This window comes from Dermacentor silvarum, chromosome 9 (assembly GCF_013339745.2).
Source record: "Dermacentor silvarum isolate Dsil-2018 chromosome 9, BIME_Dsil_1.4, whole genome shotgun sequence".
Taxonomy (NCBI): Eukaryota; Metazoa; Arthropoda; class Arachnida; order Ixodida; family Ixodidae; genus Dermacentor; species Dermacentor silvarum.
In genome coordinates, this window is record NC_051162.1 from 5,634,185 (window position 1) to 5,651,855 (window position 17,671).

General features: G+C 41.4%; 1 protein-coding gene across 1 annotated transcript; it reads right to left on the reverse strand.

Annotated features, from left to right (window-relative positions):
* Positions 1 to 1,602: 1,602 nt before the first annotated feature.
* On the reverse strand, positions 1,603 to 17,265 carry LOC119465116 (aldo-keto reductase family 1 member B1-like). The gene is made up of 8 exons (XM_037725915.2): positions 17,220 to 17,265; positions 15,152 to 15,240; positions 14,126 to 14,293; positions 9,083 to 9,199; positions 8,430 to 8,507; positions 6,404 to 6,520; positions 5,340 to 5,446; positions 1,603 to 1,788 (listed from the first exon to the last, which is right to left on the reverse strand). The coding sequence occupies exons 2-8, from the start codon at positions 15,230 to 15,232 to the stop codon at positions 1,680 to 1,682; spliced, it is 777 nt and encodes a 258-aa protein (XP_037581843.1). The 5' UTR covers positions 15,233 to 15,240; positions 17,220 to 17,265; the 3' UTR covers positions 1,603 to 1,679.
* Positions 17,266 to 17,671: the final 406 nt, after the last annotated feature.

Below are 17,671 nucleotides of genomic sequence, written 5' to 3' on the forward strand. Positions count from 1 at the left end.
TTTTCTTCAGAAGATTAGTGAGGGGTCTAGCAATTGCCGCGAAATCTTGAACAAAACGTCGAAAATACGAGCATAGCCCAACAAAACTGCGAACGTCTGCGGCTGTCTTCGGAACCGGAAAGTCTCGGACGACGCGAGTTTTGTTGGGATCAGGCTGCACTTCGGAAGCGTCGACGAGATGGCCCAAACAGTAATTTTGCGGCAGCCAAAACGACATTTGGACAAGTTGAGTTGCAGCTTCGCCTTTCGAAATACATCAAGTACAGCTGTTAGACGCTCAAAGTGAGAGTCGAACGTTGGCAAGAAAACGATGACGTCGTCGAGGTAACAGAGACACGTGGACCATTTAAAACATTGGAGCAAGGAGTCCACCATACGCTCAAAGGTGGCAGGGGCATTGCATAACCCAAACGGCATTACTTTAAATTGGTATAGGCCATCAGATGTTATGAACGCGGTTTTTTCTCTGTCAATATCGTCAACAGCAATCTGCCAGTATCCAGAGCGAAGATCAATAGAAGAGAAATAGCTGGAACCGTGAAGGCAGTCAAGGGCGTCATCGATACATGGGAGCGGGTAGACGTCCTTCTTAATAATTTTGTTCAAATGACGGTAGTCTACACAGAAGCGCCACGTGCCGTCCTTCTTCTTAACCAACACCACAGGTGACGCCCAGGGACTTGAAGAAGGCTCAACGATGTATTTATCTAGCATTTCGGTCACTTCATTTCGAATTACTCGGCGTTCCGACGCAGAAACGCAATATGGTCGTCGGTGAATAGGCGTAGCATCGCCAGTAGGAATCCGATGCTTGACCGCGAGCGTCTGGCCTAAAGGGCGATCAGTTGAAGTCAAAAATATCTCAGGTAGGGCGATAACATTTTGCAAAGGTCTTCAGCCTGTGTAGAGGACAGGTCAAAGGTATGGGGAGAAGCGGCGGCATATGATATCGTAATAATATAAATTCTGGTAGAAAAAATGTCAAATATGTACAGTCGTTGATAGATTTTTCAGAAGCCTGACAAGCCTTCATGGGAGGCTCGCTGCCAATATGCTCGCGCTCAACCATAGTCCTTATCGGTGATCGAGCGTGAAATCAGATGCACTGGCTAGACGGCCATAGTAGCGGATTAAGATATTGATGCACGTGTGGTCAACTCCGTGTTCAAAAAGTCTGTCTGCGGCGTGTGCATTTTTATGTTCACACTTGTAGACATTGGCAATTGAGCGTGCGATAAGCCGCACATGCTAGACTAATGGCTGTAGTAGCAGAGTACGGATCCACATGTGATCCTCTTTGTGTCCAAAAAGTGTGTCAGCGGTGTGCACATTTTGGCCAGCAGCTTGGCTTGGTCAGGCCACAGCTGGCAAGCCAACATGCCTATCTCATGCAATAACACTGATCGATCGCACAGTTTTGTATTCGAGGTGCACGACGCAGAGCGTGTGTATATAATTTACAGTTGTTCCCGTGTCTCGTATCGGCATGGCAAAATATCGACGGGTCATCAAATCTATAGGAGACCCTTTGCTGGCCTGTCGGACGCCTGCCTCTAGCGATTATTTCACACAGATCCGATCGCATTTTTTTTTCCACTGATATCTGCATGTAGGCTTAAACGAATACAGGATATAACTAAGGTATTTTCGTGTCTGATGCAACTTCTTTATAACGAGGTTCAATTGTAATTACTGTGTTCGATCACCTGAGCTGTTGTCTTCCCGTGTGCCTCAGCAATGGACTTGATTGCAGGGTCTTCCAAGAGGACTGGTTCATCAGGATTTGCCCTGCACATAAATGCAGACATGGTAAATGAAAGTGATACACTCAAATACAAGTACTCGGCCCGCTTTGGTTATTTTGATGCAAAGTTATTAAGCCACATGGACCAGCAACTTTTCAAAAAGAAAGTGTATGGCCTCAGAAGGTTCATGTCCTACAAACAGATGTAGATGAAATGATTTCTGCAAAACAAGTATCCTAGAGTCACTGTACCAGTGATATATGTACTTGTGGCACTATTTTTTTGCTTAGTTCATTTAGGATTGCAACAAAATAAAAACATGCTTGCATCACTGCGCTCACATTTGATCGGTTCTTTCTTTTTGTTTTATTATTACAATGACTTCTTTGTTTCATGGAGCTGGTGTTTATAGATGGTAATCAGTGATTTATGTCATTATGCTGTTAGGAAGGAAACCCATTTCAGCCAGTTCTGTTAACAGTTGCCTTGCGTACGGCTGGCAAATTTTTCTATCCTTGATTAACTAAGTAGTCAAAATTAATTGCCTAAATTTATAATTACTTGCTCAAATGCGTAAGCTTGAACGTCATCTTGCGTATCACATTCTAAAACATCATATTCAACAGTTTTGAACTTGCCACATTTTCCCCAGTTAATTTTTCTGCATTTCAAAGTTGTGGTGTGAAACGCAAAAAAATAATGAAAGTGAAGGCAGGCCCGCGCATATTGCGCGTGTTACAGCAGCACTCTCGAAAGGACTTTCAGAGAATCAACACTACTCAATGGCTGATTTGGTGACTGCGAAAAAGTGACAAGGTGACAGCATAGCTGTTGGCTGCTGCTAGGAACAAGCAGCCACATCACGCTGTTTCCTAGAACATTGCGTACCAGATTAGAGCAGAAATAAAAAATATGATTGAAGTGAAAAAAAAAAAAAAAGCAAGCCGCGGCTTCTTACTAGTAGCAGCAGCCAACAGCTCTGTTGCTGCCTTGTGACTTTTTCGCGGTTGCCAAGTCAGCCATCGAATATTGCTGATTTTTTAAAATCCCTTTTGACTGCACTGCTGTCACACACACGAAACTCACGGTCCCGCCTTCACTTCGCATTCTTTTTCGCGTTTGCGGCACAACTTTGCAACATGGCAAAAAAATAACTGGGGAAATGTAGTGAGAATATGATCTTTTGAAATGTAATTTGCAATTTGACATTTCTTATGCAATTATGCAAGTAATTGATAACAGAAAAAATCACCAGGCTGAGCAAGGCAACTGCTAACGAAACACCGTTGATCCCATTGTTGTATCTCATAGCCCTTTTTTTAAAACATCTTGGCCTGCGTTAGCTGAGATACATGGTATAATGCCTGACTATCATATAAAGTGCCAACACACAATATGAAACTCTCATTACTTTAACTCTACAAGTTAGTGACAATTTCGACATTCAATATTAGCTTGATCTAATTTTCTTCTCATCCTTCTCTTCTTCATTAGCTGTTCAGTCTGGAGAACTGCAGTATATTCAATATACAGTGTAGAGCGCTTATAACGTAAGTCGCCGGAGTCGTGAATATCTATAACTATAACTAAAACAACAATTTTCAAGCCCTGCACGTATGCAAAACATGTAGACCAAGCAGCCGCGCGTATCCAAGAATCGAAGCGTGCGACTGGGAGTTTTGCATCCATTTAAATTTACGAATGTTGAAAGGGAAATGTCCAAGTACCCACGATCTTCGTATGAAGCAGACAAAGTAATAACTAAAAAAAATGTCGCAGTTTTGCCCGAAAGGCAAAGCATCAATTGTGATAGCAAATTAGCAGAGAGCTATAAGGAGTAGGGATAGTAGTTTTATCGGCTGCATAAACTTGGCACATTCACTTACTAACTGAATTAACAAGCATGGTGTCAATGCTCACAAGCAAACATGAATAGACTCGATGACTGCAGACAACCGCTGTCAAAACACGGGTGTGGAGAAGCGCGACCGCCGCAGCGAGTGAGGGTTTGTGCGGTCTACCGCTTCAACGGAAACTGAGCAGCGCATACAAAGGTCAGAGCCGTGTGGAGATCGCTTTCAAGATACGGTGCGTGCGACAACACCGACAGCTGGCACAGGAGCAAAGTACAATAACGCATTTGTTGGCAGAGTAGAAGCCGCCCCCCCCCACCTCCCTCCCGCGCTGTCTTCCCACTTTGCTCCTTTCGCGTGGGAGATTGCGTCGCCAGTTACCCTTGCACCCGGTTGCAAAGTACGCATTTGGTGCTGCAGCAAGGCGTCGCCCCCCCCTCCCTCCTTGCCATACCCCCATGGCCTTTCGGGCGACAGAAGTCGCATTTGCTCTCCGCTGTGCGTTCGCTCTCCGTGAATGTGCACGTCCCCCGAGCAGTTTCACTCGCACAGACGGCGCGCGGCGACGATTTTATCGCCCTTGGACTCATGCTCCATGTCTCATACTCCTCCTCCGCATCGCCCTCGTTGATCTCCTCTCCCATCGGTTGGCACACCTCCTTGAGAAGCATGCTCGCTACCGTCCTTGTCGGTAAGATTTTCCCGCGGAAGCCACATTATAACCGGTATTTCGTCTCACGCGGCTGCACTGTAAGTGGTATGCGTATACATGGAGTTCTATGGGAGGCTAAACGGGAGTCGGGAAAGGCTGCGTTGTAGCCAGTTCTGCAGTATAAACGGTTACGTTATAAGTGGTCTATACTGTTTCTAGTTTGTGCCATAGATTTTCTCTATGTTCATGCAATTTGCCTATGCCTGTGCAATTTTATCCTTCACCCCTGCTTAAAGTGGCCCTGAGCCAACCCTCGGGCTTGGTGAAATAACATAGTCCATGGGTAGCATATGCTGCTGTGAACATCTCAGCCAAGTTGCCAAGTTTTGCTGTCATACGTGGTGCATGGAGCTCGCAAGTGGAGCGCGAAGTCACCTTTCTCTCAAACGCTCTTTTTTCAAACAGAAGCCTGCTCCTCACTCTCTTCTGGACGCTTTATTTCATAATAAAGACATTTCCACACGCGGCTGCTATTGGTAGCTGCGGTTGGCTATGCAGCGTAGATACTGCAGCCACCGCGGAGTGCCGCCACAAGTCCACTGGCTAAGCGCACTGCAGCTCGCTGAGGCCAACCACGTTTGGCTTACGTTCAGCGCATCGTAGGCACCAAAATTAGAAGTCATGGTATCTACGTTAACATGCAAAATGAAATTTGAACCGTGCCAAGGTGACATTTAGAATTCGGAGCGTTGTGGGTACGCCCCACTCTGCTGTAGCCTTCGCAGCGCAAGGCATTGAAGAAAGGATGGGAGCACAGCGCAGGCCGTGTTTGATTGCCAATAACTCCGCTTCTGCTGAACGCATTGAAGTAATTTTTGCGGCAAAGTACTTCTGAAATAGCCTATTTTCACTTCAAATGCCTTTCTCCACTTCGATAAAAGTGGTTCAGGGCACCTTTAAGGTCTTGTCAGAGACTGGCAGTACCTTAGAAGTAGGTTACTGCAGAGTTTACATACACACACAGTGATTGTGTTTGGCCTTTGATTTTATAGTTTTTAGCATGTTGGCTCGCAACGTAGAGTGCCGTACCATGGCCGATCTGGAGAGCCAAGTGGGCTGTAAGCAGTTAACGCCATGTTGTGCTCTTGGCAGAAGCTGAGCAGCTCACTCTGGTTCAAATATGGATGGCACTCCACCTGCAAACAATATACACAAGCATCCTGCCCTTAGTAACATTAGCAGCCTGAAAATACAGGCAAAAGCCATTCACTGACTATGGCAATTTATAGGGCTATGCGAATAGTAGCGGTTTCTGAGGCTGAATCGAATATGAATCAAATATTTTTCAAATAGTTTGAAAATTATGTACAGCCTTCTCACCATTAATATCAAACAATTTTCCCATCCTGATATTCACATCACAATGTTAGAATGTTTCTGTCATTACGCTGTACATTATAAAAGATTTTTTAATAAAAGTACAAAGGGGGCATTAGGAAGAACTAGGCAATTTGTTAGCTAACTCGGGACTCTTCAGAGGTAACATTGTAGGCCAATTAACATGTGTGTTTACCTTCGTGGCCAAACGATGGCGATTGGAGAGCAAAAAAGAAAAACAAAAACTTTTCCTCTAATTACAATGGTTGCAGCAAATGTGCCCCTATTTATTATAAAATATATTGCAATGAAAGGTATTCCAATTTTATTCAGTGAGAGCACACAGGTGCTGCACCTATAAATAATACCAAACGATACCCACTACCGAAAGTCATGTTTAAATAAAATTTTATGTGCCGGAGCCGATTGTGATTTTGCCGGAAAATTCTGGGTCCCTCAGGGACGCAGTGTGCTCTACGGTATGTGCACTGTGAATAGTATGAAAGTTGCCATATTTTTGCTTCAATTTCATGTTTGATCGTGCTAAGCTGATGACATGAAGTGTTCAAAAACTATTAGAAAAATAGTCAAATTTTAAAAGTGACTATTCGGTTCGAGGACCGAATTGAATATGACAATATTCAATTCATCATTTGAAAGTTTAGAATATTCGTACACCCCTACTGATTTACCACACAATCAGTCTTCACAGCGGTCAAACTATTTTTACTTTCTTTTTGACTTCTACCCTGGTAGATTTTTCTCACTGCACTTACCTGCAAAACTGCTGGCTTTATTGTAGCAGACTCATAAAGTCGGGCCATTTGCTGCTTGTTGAAGTTGCAGACACCTATGGTCCGTACCAAGCCTTTGGCAACACAGTCTTCCATTCCCTACAAGTAAAAAGCAATAGGGCCAAGGAAACATTACTCTTAACCTAAGCAACTATGTAAGCATTGCAGCTGCAAACTTGATTTTGCCCATTGGAGCTTGGGAAAAGTCACATTCGAAAAGCAACTGAAACAGATATATTTGTGTATTCATGCTTTGTTTATAGTTCATAAAGCATAAACACTTCAAAAGCAGGTTATTCAGTTAAAAGTCAATGCTGAAAAAAGTGCTATGTCTATATATATATATATACTAGTATATATACAAGCACTTCTATAATCACATCAGGAATCACAAAATAAATGCGCATGCAAAATGCGACATTAATACCAGTACTCAAGCTTTTCAGGGCCTGAATTAGTCATAAAACCACTAAAAAGCAAAGTTTACCAGGTTACATACTTCCCGCAGTCATATAAGCAACATAAGCCACCAGTCATCACCGCAATTATTGAGTCACAACTTTATGAACCATTAGTTTAGCTTCTTAAACATTTAACTGCTTGAGTGACTGGAGAGTGCAGCAATGGAAAACATAGTTTAGCTAAAAAAAGTAACCAATGCTGTGTAATTAGTTCTTTCTGGTGTTTTACGTGCCAAAACCAGTTCTAATTATGAGGCATGCCGTAGTGGAGGGCTCCGGATTAATTTTGACCACCTGGTTTTCTTTAACGTGCACTACAACGCAAGCACACGGGCGTTTGTGCATTTCGCTTCCATCGAAATGCGGTCGCCACGGCCGGGATGCTGTGTAAGTAATCACGATATTACAGCAGAGATAGGAATATTCTTAGCCAATGCAAGTACTTTTCTATCAGTCTTTCTTGGAGTTAAGCTGCAACTTCACATCATTAGTTTCCAACCTTACACAAAGAAACTTGGGACTGCTGACTGCATAAAGAGTGGAAAAGAGCTAAATATCAGTGGCTAAGAGTGCTTATGCAAGCGTGCAAAGAACAAACACTGCTACATTGGCAGTCTCACCTCAAAACAAAAGCTCCATTTTAAAGGCCATTACATCTGTGTGCAAAGATTGCTTGCACTGCCGACAATACTAGCACCAGAGAACCGGCTCATATAGCACGGCATTTTGAACCACATAGTGAGCACACCTCTGTGCTTTGCAGTGAAATGATAAATAGCAACCTAATACCTAGTATTACATAGACGGCTCTTAGGTACCTTGTGCACAGACATAAAGCTGCACGATATTAAATGGTTTTATTTAGAGATACAACAACTGGACCTAAGGTGTTACATACTTACTCAGCAAAATGTGTGGAGGGTATCCAAATAGGTACTGATGCACTTAAGATTTCTTCGGAAAATATGACAGACGCACGGCACTTGCAGCATTGACAAAGCATTTTCATGTCAGTGGACACTAACATTTTTCTATTGTTACCAACATAAAAAACCAAAAACTACAACTTAAGTTTTTAGTATTTAATGCAGAGAATGACGTCACAGCACCAGGACAAAACAGTGCCAAAGTCGCGCACACAGTCCACAAGCTCCTATAAAAGCTGTCACTGTAAAATTGCAAAATATCTACACGCTCACAGCAACAGTTTCTTAGCTTATACTGTACTTATTATCATGCTGATGGCAAAAGAACTTACCCGGTTTCTTGCCCACAAGCTCTTACAGAGTATTCCTTTTAGTTAAGTTTAAGGACTTCCTTAGCATTATTTACAAATACTTTTACAGTGCAACAATGCAGACAAGCAGAACACAATTCTATGGTTGAAAACAATGTGAAAGTAACAAGAGGCCCACTAAATGTCCCGGAGTCAAGCGCAGTTATTTGGATACTGGCTTTCTTTTTTGACAAAGGCTGCACGATTTAATTACCCATTTGAATAACTAGCAGATAGTTATCAAAAACACTTAAAAAAGCATACAGTTTACCTTCCAAACTTCAATGTAATCCACATCACTGTCAATTATTTCCCCAGCAGCATCACGTGGAAAGTAGTCAGTGCCATCCTGAACAAGGCAAACATATTAAAAGACATGAAGTACTTTTGTCATGTGCTTTCAACACAGTTTTGTCATAAACTTTACTAATCCATAAAAAAGTGAGCACAATATTTTTTTAACCTTGTGATCAACAAAGCAATGTTTATAATGGGAAATACATAAAAACGTATTAAATGCAAACATTATGCCACAAATAAATGTTTATAGGTAGCATAAAGAAATCTATTTGATAAACATGACTAAATTACACTGCTAAAGGTGCTTCTCTTGCTCCTGAATACCTGAAAATTTATTACATGGTCCTTTCACCCCCTCCCCCCCCCCAAAAAAAAGATTAAATGAACTAAAACCGTTCCTTAAATTATGTCCTATTTGGTATGCACTGTAATAGGAAATACAAAAACAGTATTTCAAATAATATGATCATTAACTTCAGTTATGTTGATCACAAAGCAGTTTGCATGAACAAATCTTGTGAGACTTTAATTTTTAATTTCCATGCATAAGTAAACAGCATTAAGAATTGAGGCTATGTGATCTCTGTCACAATGAACCACACTGTGATTAAGGTACTGTCCCACCTTGTAACCAAATGGCCAGTGCATTAGGAAGAGGTCAAGGTAGTTCAGACCCAACAGTTTCAAAGACAGCTGACATCCTTCAACTGCTCTGGCACGAGTGTAGAAAGTGCACCACAACTGAAAAAGGCACAGTGTGCGTGTGTGAGCAATGAAGCAAAATTACTGCTGAAAGCAAAGGTGCGACAATACCTCACAAACACGAAATGCTCATCAAAATCAATAGTAAGGCTGAACAATACAGAACCTATTTCATTATATGTTTATAAATGCTCAATAAAAATCAATAGCAAAGCTGAACAACACTGAAACTACTTCATTATATGTTCATTAAACATAGCTAACCATTCAAGTAACTTTCAGTGATTTCTCACCATAGTACTAAGATGCATTTGTTTTTTATTACTACTCATATACACACCCACGAGCAAAAGTATACAGACCACAGGAGCACCTACCAAAGTGCATGAATGCCCCATTTGCCTGTGAGGCACTTCACGTGGAACTTGGTGGCAAATCCTTTACCTGCACACATGTGCTAATGCTATGTGCTGCATTTTGTCAATGCCAGCATGGGATGCCACCACGACTGTTCCATGATCATCTTGAATGTCTCCCCAGATTTGGCGAGCGACCAGGCTTCATATATGGCCCGCAGTCCAGTGAAATTTCTTTCACAACTTTGTGCTGCTCTCAGGGTTCACCCAAAAAGCCAAGCTATTTTGTGCTTTTCTGTATGATGTGTGCATGTTTATCTGTGTGATGTTTGCAGGAGACCACAGCAGGTCTGGTGTTGCACTGGTAAGACAGCTTTTAATTCAGTCAGCACACACGACAGTATGTTCTCTGAGGAAATGACAAGCAGGCTTGTAGGTGTGGGGTCACTATAATGTAGTAGCCTAAAGGAACTCAATCAGGAGAAGAAAAAAATGCTTGCAGTGCTCCGTCCTGTGTTTCTTTCTTTTTCTGCAGGTAGCCATAGCCTCCCATATACTCTCATAATGTAAAAAGAAAACGTCCCGTTTATCAATGTTCCACAAAAATTTTTCACAATGCACACCTGAAAAATCAACATCTTAGTGAGCCAACTTATCTTTCACGTCGTACTAACTACCTCCAAAGAGTTGACGTCCCTTTTTGTTGCACTAATTTGTATTCCGATCCATTCATCCCGAAGACAGCAATAGAATGGAATCACTTTCCCACCTCCGTCATCACCATTCTCAACGTCTCCGCATTTAAATCTGCCGTTGAAGATTATTGTATGTACTAACTACTTATGACATACAGGGTCTGTCCTGAAAGTAATGTCAGTAAGGCCATTAAAAATCATTTATTTAATTTATCGTTACCAAGTGTTTAAAAATCTTCAAAATACTCTCCTTTTGCATCGATACATCGGCTCCAGTGAGTCTTCCAGCTCTCGAATGCGTTGCGGTAGTCCTCCTCCGGAATGGCCTTTAATGTTGCGGTGCTAGCTGCTTTGATCCCGTCCACTGTCCCAAAATGCTTGCCTTTCAGGGGTGTTTTGAGGCGTGGAAACAGAAAAAAGTTGGGGGGAGCCAAGTCTGGGCTGTACAGGGAGGGGGGGGGGGGGCATCGTTGGCACCCCTGCTTTAACCAGGTAGTCGGTGACGATGAAAGCACTGGGGGCTGGCGCATTATCATGGTGCAACTTCCAGTTGTCTGCAATGTTCAGCCGGATGCATTGAACCCTGCGTTTCAGTCTTTTGAGGGTTTCCACATAAAATTTGGAGTTCACAGTGGTTCCAGGTTCAACAAACTCGTGATAAACCAGTCCGTGGATGTCAAAACAAAAACGATGAGCATGATTTTGATCTTTGATTTGCTCATCCTGGCTTTCTTCTGGCGAGGGGACGAGTGCGTGTGCCACTCTGATGATTGTCTTTTGGTCTCCGGGTCATATTCAAATACCCAAGTCTCGTCACCTGTAATGACGTTGTCCAAAAATTTTCTATCACGTTTGCAGATGTCAAGGTTTTCTTGGTACGGTTCAACATAACGTGAATTTTGGTCATCAGTGAGTACTTTTAGAACCATTTTTGCGCACACCTTCCGCATGCCAATATCCTTTGTAACGAATTCATGAAGTTGAGTTTTCGGAATGTTTAACATGTCAGCCATTAAACAAACACTTAATCGTCGGTCTGAGTTCAACAGTTTCCTCACTCGCGTCACATTGTCAGCCGTGGTGGTCGTGGATGGCCATCCAGCGTGGTCCTCGTCATCAACCTCTTCCAGACCTTCCAAAAAGGCCTTGTGCCACCGCAACACTTGCCGATCTGACAGGGCATGTTCTTTGTAAGCAGTCTAATACTAGTAGCAGTTTCCGCAGTGGTCTTGCCAAGTTTCACGCAAAACTTGATCACAAATCTTTGTTCTAACGAGCACTGCATTTTCACTTCCACAAGAATAAAAAAACAACTCTCACGGACAGGCCCGTCCTACATTCTACGATGCTCGGAGCACATTGAGCGACGGAGCGCTGCTTAGCTGGGTTCCCCCACTACCAGTTTCAACCAGTTAGACCGTGCTCCGACGTACAGTTGCGCCACAATAAATTCACTGACATTACTTTCAGGACAGACCCTGTGTACTTTTTTTTCTTTCCCCACTCTCTTCTGTAACACCTTCGGACATTGGAGGTATTGAAATAAACATAGGAGGTTATAATGTAGCATACCACTGCACTACTAAGTATACAATATACTATGTTCTATATATATATGTTTTACATTTGACTACCAAAGACTGGCGACACCTTTTTAAATGTAATGCATGAACTCAAAATTCTTTTTATTGCAAGCACTGGCAATAAAACATGCATGCAGATTAAAGAAAAGCACAAAATTCCTCGACTGTTCCAGTGACCACTGAGAGCAGGGCAAAACAATGAAGTCCTACCGTATGTGGGCCCCATCACTCACCTCACCAAATATCACCAAATCTGAAGAGACATATATGACGTTATAATGCATCAGCCAAAGTGGTGTGCACCAGTGAAATTCAGTGCACAGCATTGAAGTCAGAAAGCAACATGCCTGTGAGAAAGATGAGATGCACGGAGAGTACTGGTTTCTACAGCAGCTTTTGCCGCAGCATGTGCTGCTCAAGCAAAATGGCTTGCCAATAGCATAGCACATTTTCTTGTGGTCTGTATACTTTTAAAAATGGGTGTACTTACACTCATACAATAGCAAAGCACATTTGCCATCATCTCACCTCATCATTTCAGGATAACTTATTTTGTGCTAAGCAGATATACACAACAAATTCAGTTTTAGCCTTTAGTGCACAAGAGACACAGGAAGAGTTTACACAGACGTACACAAAGCGCTCGTCTACATCCGTCGACACTATCTCTGCGTTTTTTGTGTGTTAAAGGCTAAAATGCTAAAATTAAATGCCAACATGCCCAAACTTACATTCTTTCAAACAATTCAGTGCCTTACATTTGCTGATGCTAATCAAGAAATTATACAATTTTTTGATGAAGCTGAATGAGGTATAGTATAATGCTTTCTTAAGCATAATGTATGCAGCATGGCATTTTGCTCATTTTTTGTTTACAAGTTTTAATCTTGCTCCTGTTTCTTTTCTTTTTTCCCTCCACACAAAGGGATGTCAAAACTTTTCTGCCTTGATCTACTGTGTCACCATCAGACTTGACCTGAGCATGCAAATGTAGACGGCTGGTGTCACACAGGACTGGCCACTGTGTCCAAGAAAGCCATGAGCTGGCATACAGCCCTTGTCGACAATGCACATCGCTATCATAGCCGCAATAGACCAGCCAGTGAAGACAGTAATCATGTTTTCCTATCAACAGTGGAAGTAAAAAACATTGAGTTTTATACTGACAGAATTGACCGAAATGATAGAGGTCATACCTTTACATTAGCACAGAAAGTAATCTAAACCTGGATAAAGCAACACTCTACTGTGAAAATTTGGTGCAGTAATACCAGAGTTACAGTTGCCCCCACAAGTCTACTAATTGGTATATATATATATATAACTTATCTGCTACAACATGCCTCTTGCTTAAAAAGGTGTTTGTTATATTTTATTAGCAATTAATTGACACAATAAAAGTTTATTCTGGAAAGTGGCACTGCCTCTGCGTCCGCAAATGGAATAGTTGTGGCCCTCATTGCATGGTGCTGTGCTAAGTTCTTTTGTACGCTTGCAAGTTTGCTAATCTCCCAGTGTTCTGTGGTCTCCCTGTGAGCTACAAAACACTGTCATCTCATTGTGTCATGAGGGAGTGCTCGCACTGCGAGAAGAACAGCTGTGGTGCCATGTGTGAAAGTGTTGTTTCATTCAGGAACCTTGCTCTAACAGTGTTAAAGAAAGTTTGACATGACATATATATGTATATATTTTAGGCCACATAATGCGTAGGATGGATCACCGGTGGACCATTCGAGTTACAGAATGGATACCAAGAGAAGGAAAGCGCAGTCAAGGACGGCAAAAAACTAGGTGGGGTGATGAAGTTAGGAAATTTGCAGGTGCAAGTGGAATCAGCTAGCACAAGACGAGGGTAATTGGAGATCGCAGGGAGAGGTTTTCGTTCTGCAGTGGGCATAAATATAGGCTGAGGATGATGATGATTATTATTATAGTGCAAAATATTTCAGTAGTTCTAAAAGCATCAGCTACAAAATGATCACATTGATAAACAATAGATTTATTTCTTTAGTCCAAGGCTACACGTTTTTGCATTATTTTTCATTCCTGTGTACAAATGCTATCATATTCACTCATCACTGTTTCTAGCATACAACTATACATAAATATGAGCATTCCCGCATGTCAAAAAATTCTCATTAAAATCTTTACACGGTGTTTACCATGTAACTGCTGTGGAACTACGCAATGTGGATGGTAAGCTTTTCACTGCACTAAATAATTAAGTATCTCAAAATCAGTTGCTTGTTCCTTTAAGGAGTATGTGAATGCATTCCTCTCTACTTGTTCACAGGGAAGGAAATGAACATAGAAAAACATAGAGTACACTACCTTGCTGGTGATCCACAAGTCCTCTCTACACACAGTTCCATCAGCAATCTTTGCACTGATGGCCCTGCCCACTTCATTTTCATTCTGATAGACAAGAGCACAATCAAAGTGTCGGTAGCCAGCATCAATGGCAATCTTCACTGCTTCCTCCACTTTGCCAGGGTCTGACTGCATAGACATTGCCAGGGTCAGAGCAAATTCACAAGAAGAGGCAATGAAAATGTGTTAACCATGCTGTTACCAAACTTTCTTTTAGGCACATTGAAGGAAAAAAATCCCATCTGTGAAGAGCAACTTTTGATTAGCGTTTTGCAAAATGGAGTGTTTTGTCCTGCAGTAACAAGTGAGTAAATTGTATTGCATTTTCTAAAAATCATTAGTCATGTTAGAACTCCTTGTTTTATTCAGAAGTGCCAATTGAAAAAACTGTAATGTTATAGTTGGTCTTGTCAGTTACAGGGGCGACCACTTGTTAAAAAGAACAGAGCGACTATTGTTAGTGATCACTTTAAGCTAGTAACGCAGAAGGCCCAACTTCAGGCCTAACTATTGTCGTCACTATTCAATGAGAGAATTTCACTTCAAAAAATTTGTGCAGACAAACATATGCTTAAGCAACTGCCAGTGTGCATGTAGCTAAGCAATGCAGTATGCATGAACTTCCAAGCTTGTCAAAAACGCTATAAAAGATTCATGGCAGGAAACTTTTTTGGCTAGCTGTAGCACATTAACCCCCCCCCCCCAATCTAGGTAGTTATTTTTCATTTCCTAAATCTCAAACATGAACCCACAAGGTTATTATAAACATCCCATCATTATCACACAATTGTATGCATTTATCTTGGAAGCCAGGGACACTAAACAATTTAGGATAATTACAGAAGAGAACATTATTCATAAAATTAGCTTTTATAATCCAGATATGGCATTTCACATAACATTTTAGAATGCAAACTTACAGGCGGAAAGAATTTGTTGTTTGTGGAAAAAGAAATAGACTAGAAATGATTAAGTAATACAACACACCTGCCACGTTCCAAGGCCAACAATTGGAACCTTGAACCCTGTCGACAGTGTCACAGTAGGAACAGAATTTGCAGCAGCCATTTTTTATCCTGCAGAAGAAGAATGCAATGAAAATGAGTAACTGAACAACAGCATATATTAAGTTAGCATATGCTGTATACTGTATAAAGCAAAGAAATTCAAAAGGCAAAGAAAAATGACCCCATGTAAAGGAATGCCAACTATTCCTGCACCAAAAATAATTATGTTTTATAACATACAGTTAACACATTCTTATGCTACCTATGAATGTTCTGAAACAAGCACAGGAGTTTTTCAAACAATTAAGAAATTACCCCTTGAGTTATGTTAACTTCACACCCTTATTCATGTTATCATTTGTTTTTTTTTTAATTTTAAGATAAAAGCTCAGTCACTTTCTGCCACGTGATGAGTTTGTACACTGAAGTTCAAGCTGCAAACTATTATTCAAGCATTCATTTATGTAGTGGTAATGCAGCAGTGCATAAACACCAAGGGCCTAAAGTGTGAAGTTAAACAGCATATGCACAAAGTCAAAGGAGCAAAAGAATGCTACATAGTTCAGGCAACCAGTCAGCATTGATAGAAGCCTGGTAACAATGTAGCTACGAGGTGCGTGTCAAACGTCATGAAACTGATTTTGCAGAACTACTTCTATATTGAAATGTTCCAAAGGAGTAAGGTATGAGACTGGGCTAGTTGGTGTTACCTCTCATTAAACAACGTGAAGCGACACAAAGAATGGCAAAAAGGGGGACAAAGACAAGTGCCATTTGTCTTCGTCTCCCCTTTTTGCAATCCTGTGTCGCGTTTCGCGCTGTTTAAGTTATAAAAGAACAATTATTGCCTCAAAATGACATTCTCGAGATTTTTGCAGCAGTTCCACCAATTCTTCGACTGTTCGTAGCAATTGTGGAAGTCCCTTTCTGACATGTTGTTTTAGAGTAAGTCGTCGCAGCATTTTGGATGTCTTTAATGGTGCCAAAACAAGTTCCCTTGAGGTGATACTTAGATTTCTATGAACAAAAACAAATCACAGAGGGCCAAATCTGGGCTATCGGGAGGGTGTGGCAGCATTGCAACAGATTTTTATAACAAACATTTGTGCAGGGATAGGCAAGGGGCATTGCCAGGGTAATTTTGATCCATAAAAGGCAACCTCAGGGTGAACATTAAAAGCCATCTTCCTTGAACATTCAAGGACCTCAACCTAAGAAGTTCGATTAACAGTGCTCCCCTGGGGTACAATGCTCCCTGGGGCAGTCAGTGAGGCTTGTCAGCATCCAGAGTTGCCTTCACATGGGCAACATTGTCTTCCATTCTTGAGGACAAAGGCGGCCAGATCACTCTTTAGCATCATCTTCACGGCAGTCCTCGACAGCTTTTTGTCACCTGTAGATCTGTGTCCCTAACGAGAAATCTGGTCCATACACAGCGTTAATCATTTGAACCATTTGGGGGAAAGAATTTTCTGAGCCTGACAAAATTTGATTGTGTAATGTTGTTTAATAGAAGACTGCATTGTGTCTTGTGACCAGCATACAGAACACGACTGCACTTTTGCACACCCCAACTCACACTGAGAGCTTGTGTTCAACCGGCAATGGGTGGAATGTGTCCTTGCGATTCCTCTGCATTAATCATGCTCCTATATATAGACCTCTGAATCTTCTTTGTGAAGGGTACCAAAATAAGTTACGTTACTTTTGAAGCACACCTTATATGTGCCACCCTGTGGCAAATCAGCAGTTACTTTTTCAGACGGCAGTACAGGAACACCTTTGAAGGTGTGCATAAAAATATTACCTACATTCCGTGACAAAGCCTGGAGAAGGTACTTTTGCCTGTTATCTACATAAAGCTTTGTCAAATATATAATAGCCAAGTCGTTTCATTAGAGTGCAATTGATAATTGAATGATTCTCCTTAAATGTAACATGTATGTAGCCATCAGCTCTCAGAAATGAACTGATGAGCAAAGCAGGGGCTGTTCCCTTGTTTTAAGCATGTACAAATCTGAAGAATAATCACAGAATTTTCAATTTACCCTAGGTTTTTATACACCTTGAAGGTGAGAAGTAGCATGTGTACCTGCACAGAATGGCATTAACAGAAGTAAATTTTTGCAGATAAATATAAGCTGCAAGCTCACATATGTATGGGTGACTAGAAATATTAAAACTGAACATTAAAGTGCATCATATAAAAAACCAGATGAAGCTAAGAAAAAGTGACATTATGCAAACTGGTCCTGAATTAAGCTGTCTGCACAGAAAGCTAGTGAATGCTGGTTTGCACAGAGAAATTAAATTTATGTAAGCAAATGCAAGGCACAAAAATAAAACAATATGTCGATTAACTTTAGGAGTGCAAGGGCATCAAAATTCTATAGCATCCGCCCTTACAATATGCCGGGTGTTTCAGCAAACACTTTCAAAAATTTTGAAAGATTGCCTGTGGCAGATACTAGCACATTTTTAGTTCATGAGCTGGTCTGTT

What these genes read in the sequence shown, in the direction of transcription:
- LOC119465116 (XM_037725915.2), bottom strand. Translation starts at nt 15,232, where the DNA reads ATGGCTGCTGCAAATTCTGTTCCTACTGTGACACTGTCGACAGGGTTC. An exon ending in TAAAGCCAGCAGTTTTGCAG is followed by an intron (nt 5,447 to 6,403) that starts GTAAGTGCAGTG and finishes TATTGTTTGCAG; the next exon opens with GTGGAGTGCCATCCATATTT. An exon ending in GGCTCTCCAGATCGGCCATG is followed by an intron (nt 1,789 to 5,339) that starts GTACGGCACTCT and finishes ATTTATGTGCAG; the next exon opens with GGCAAATCCTGATGAACCAG.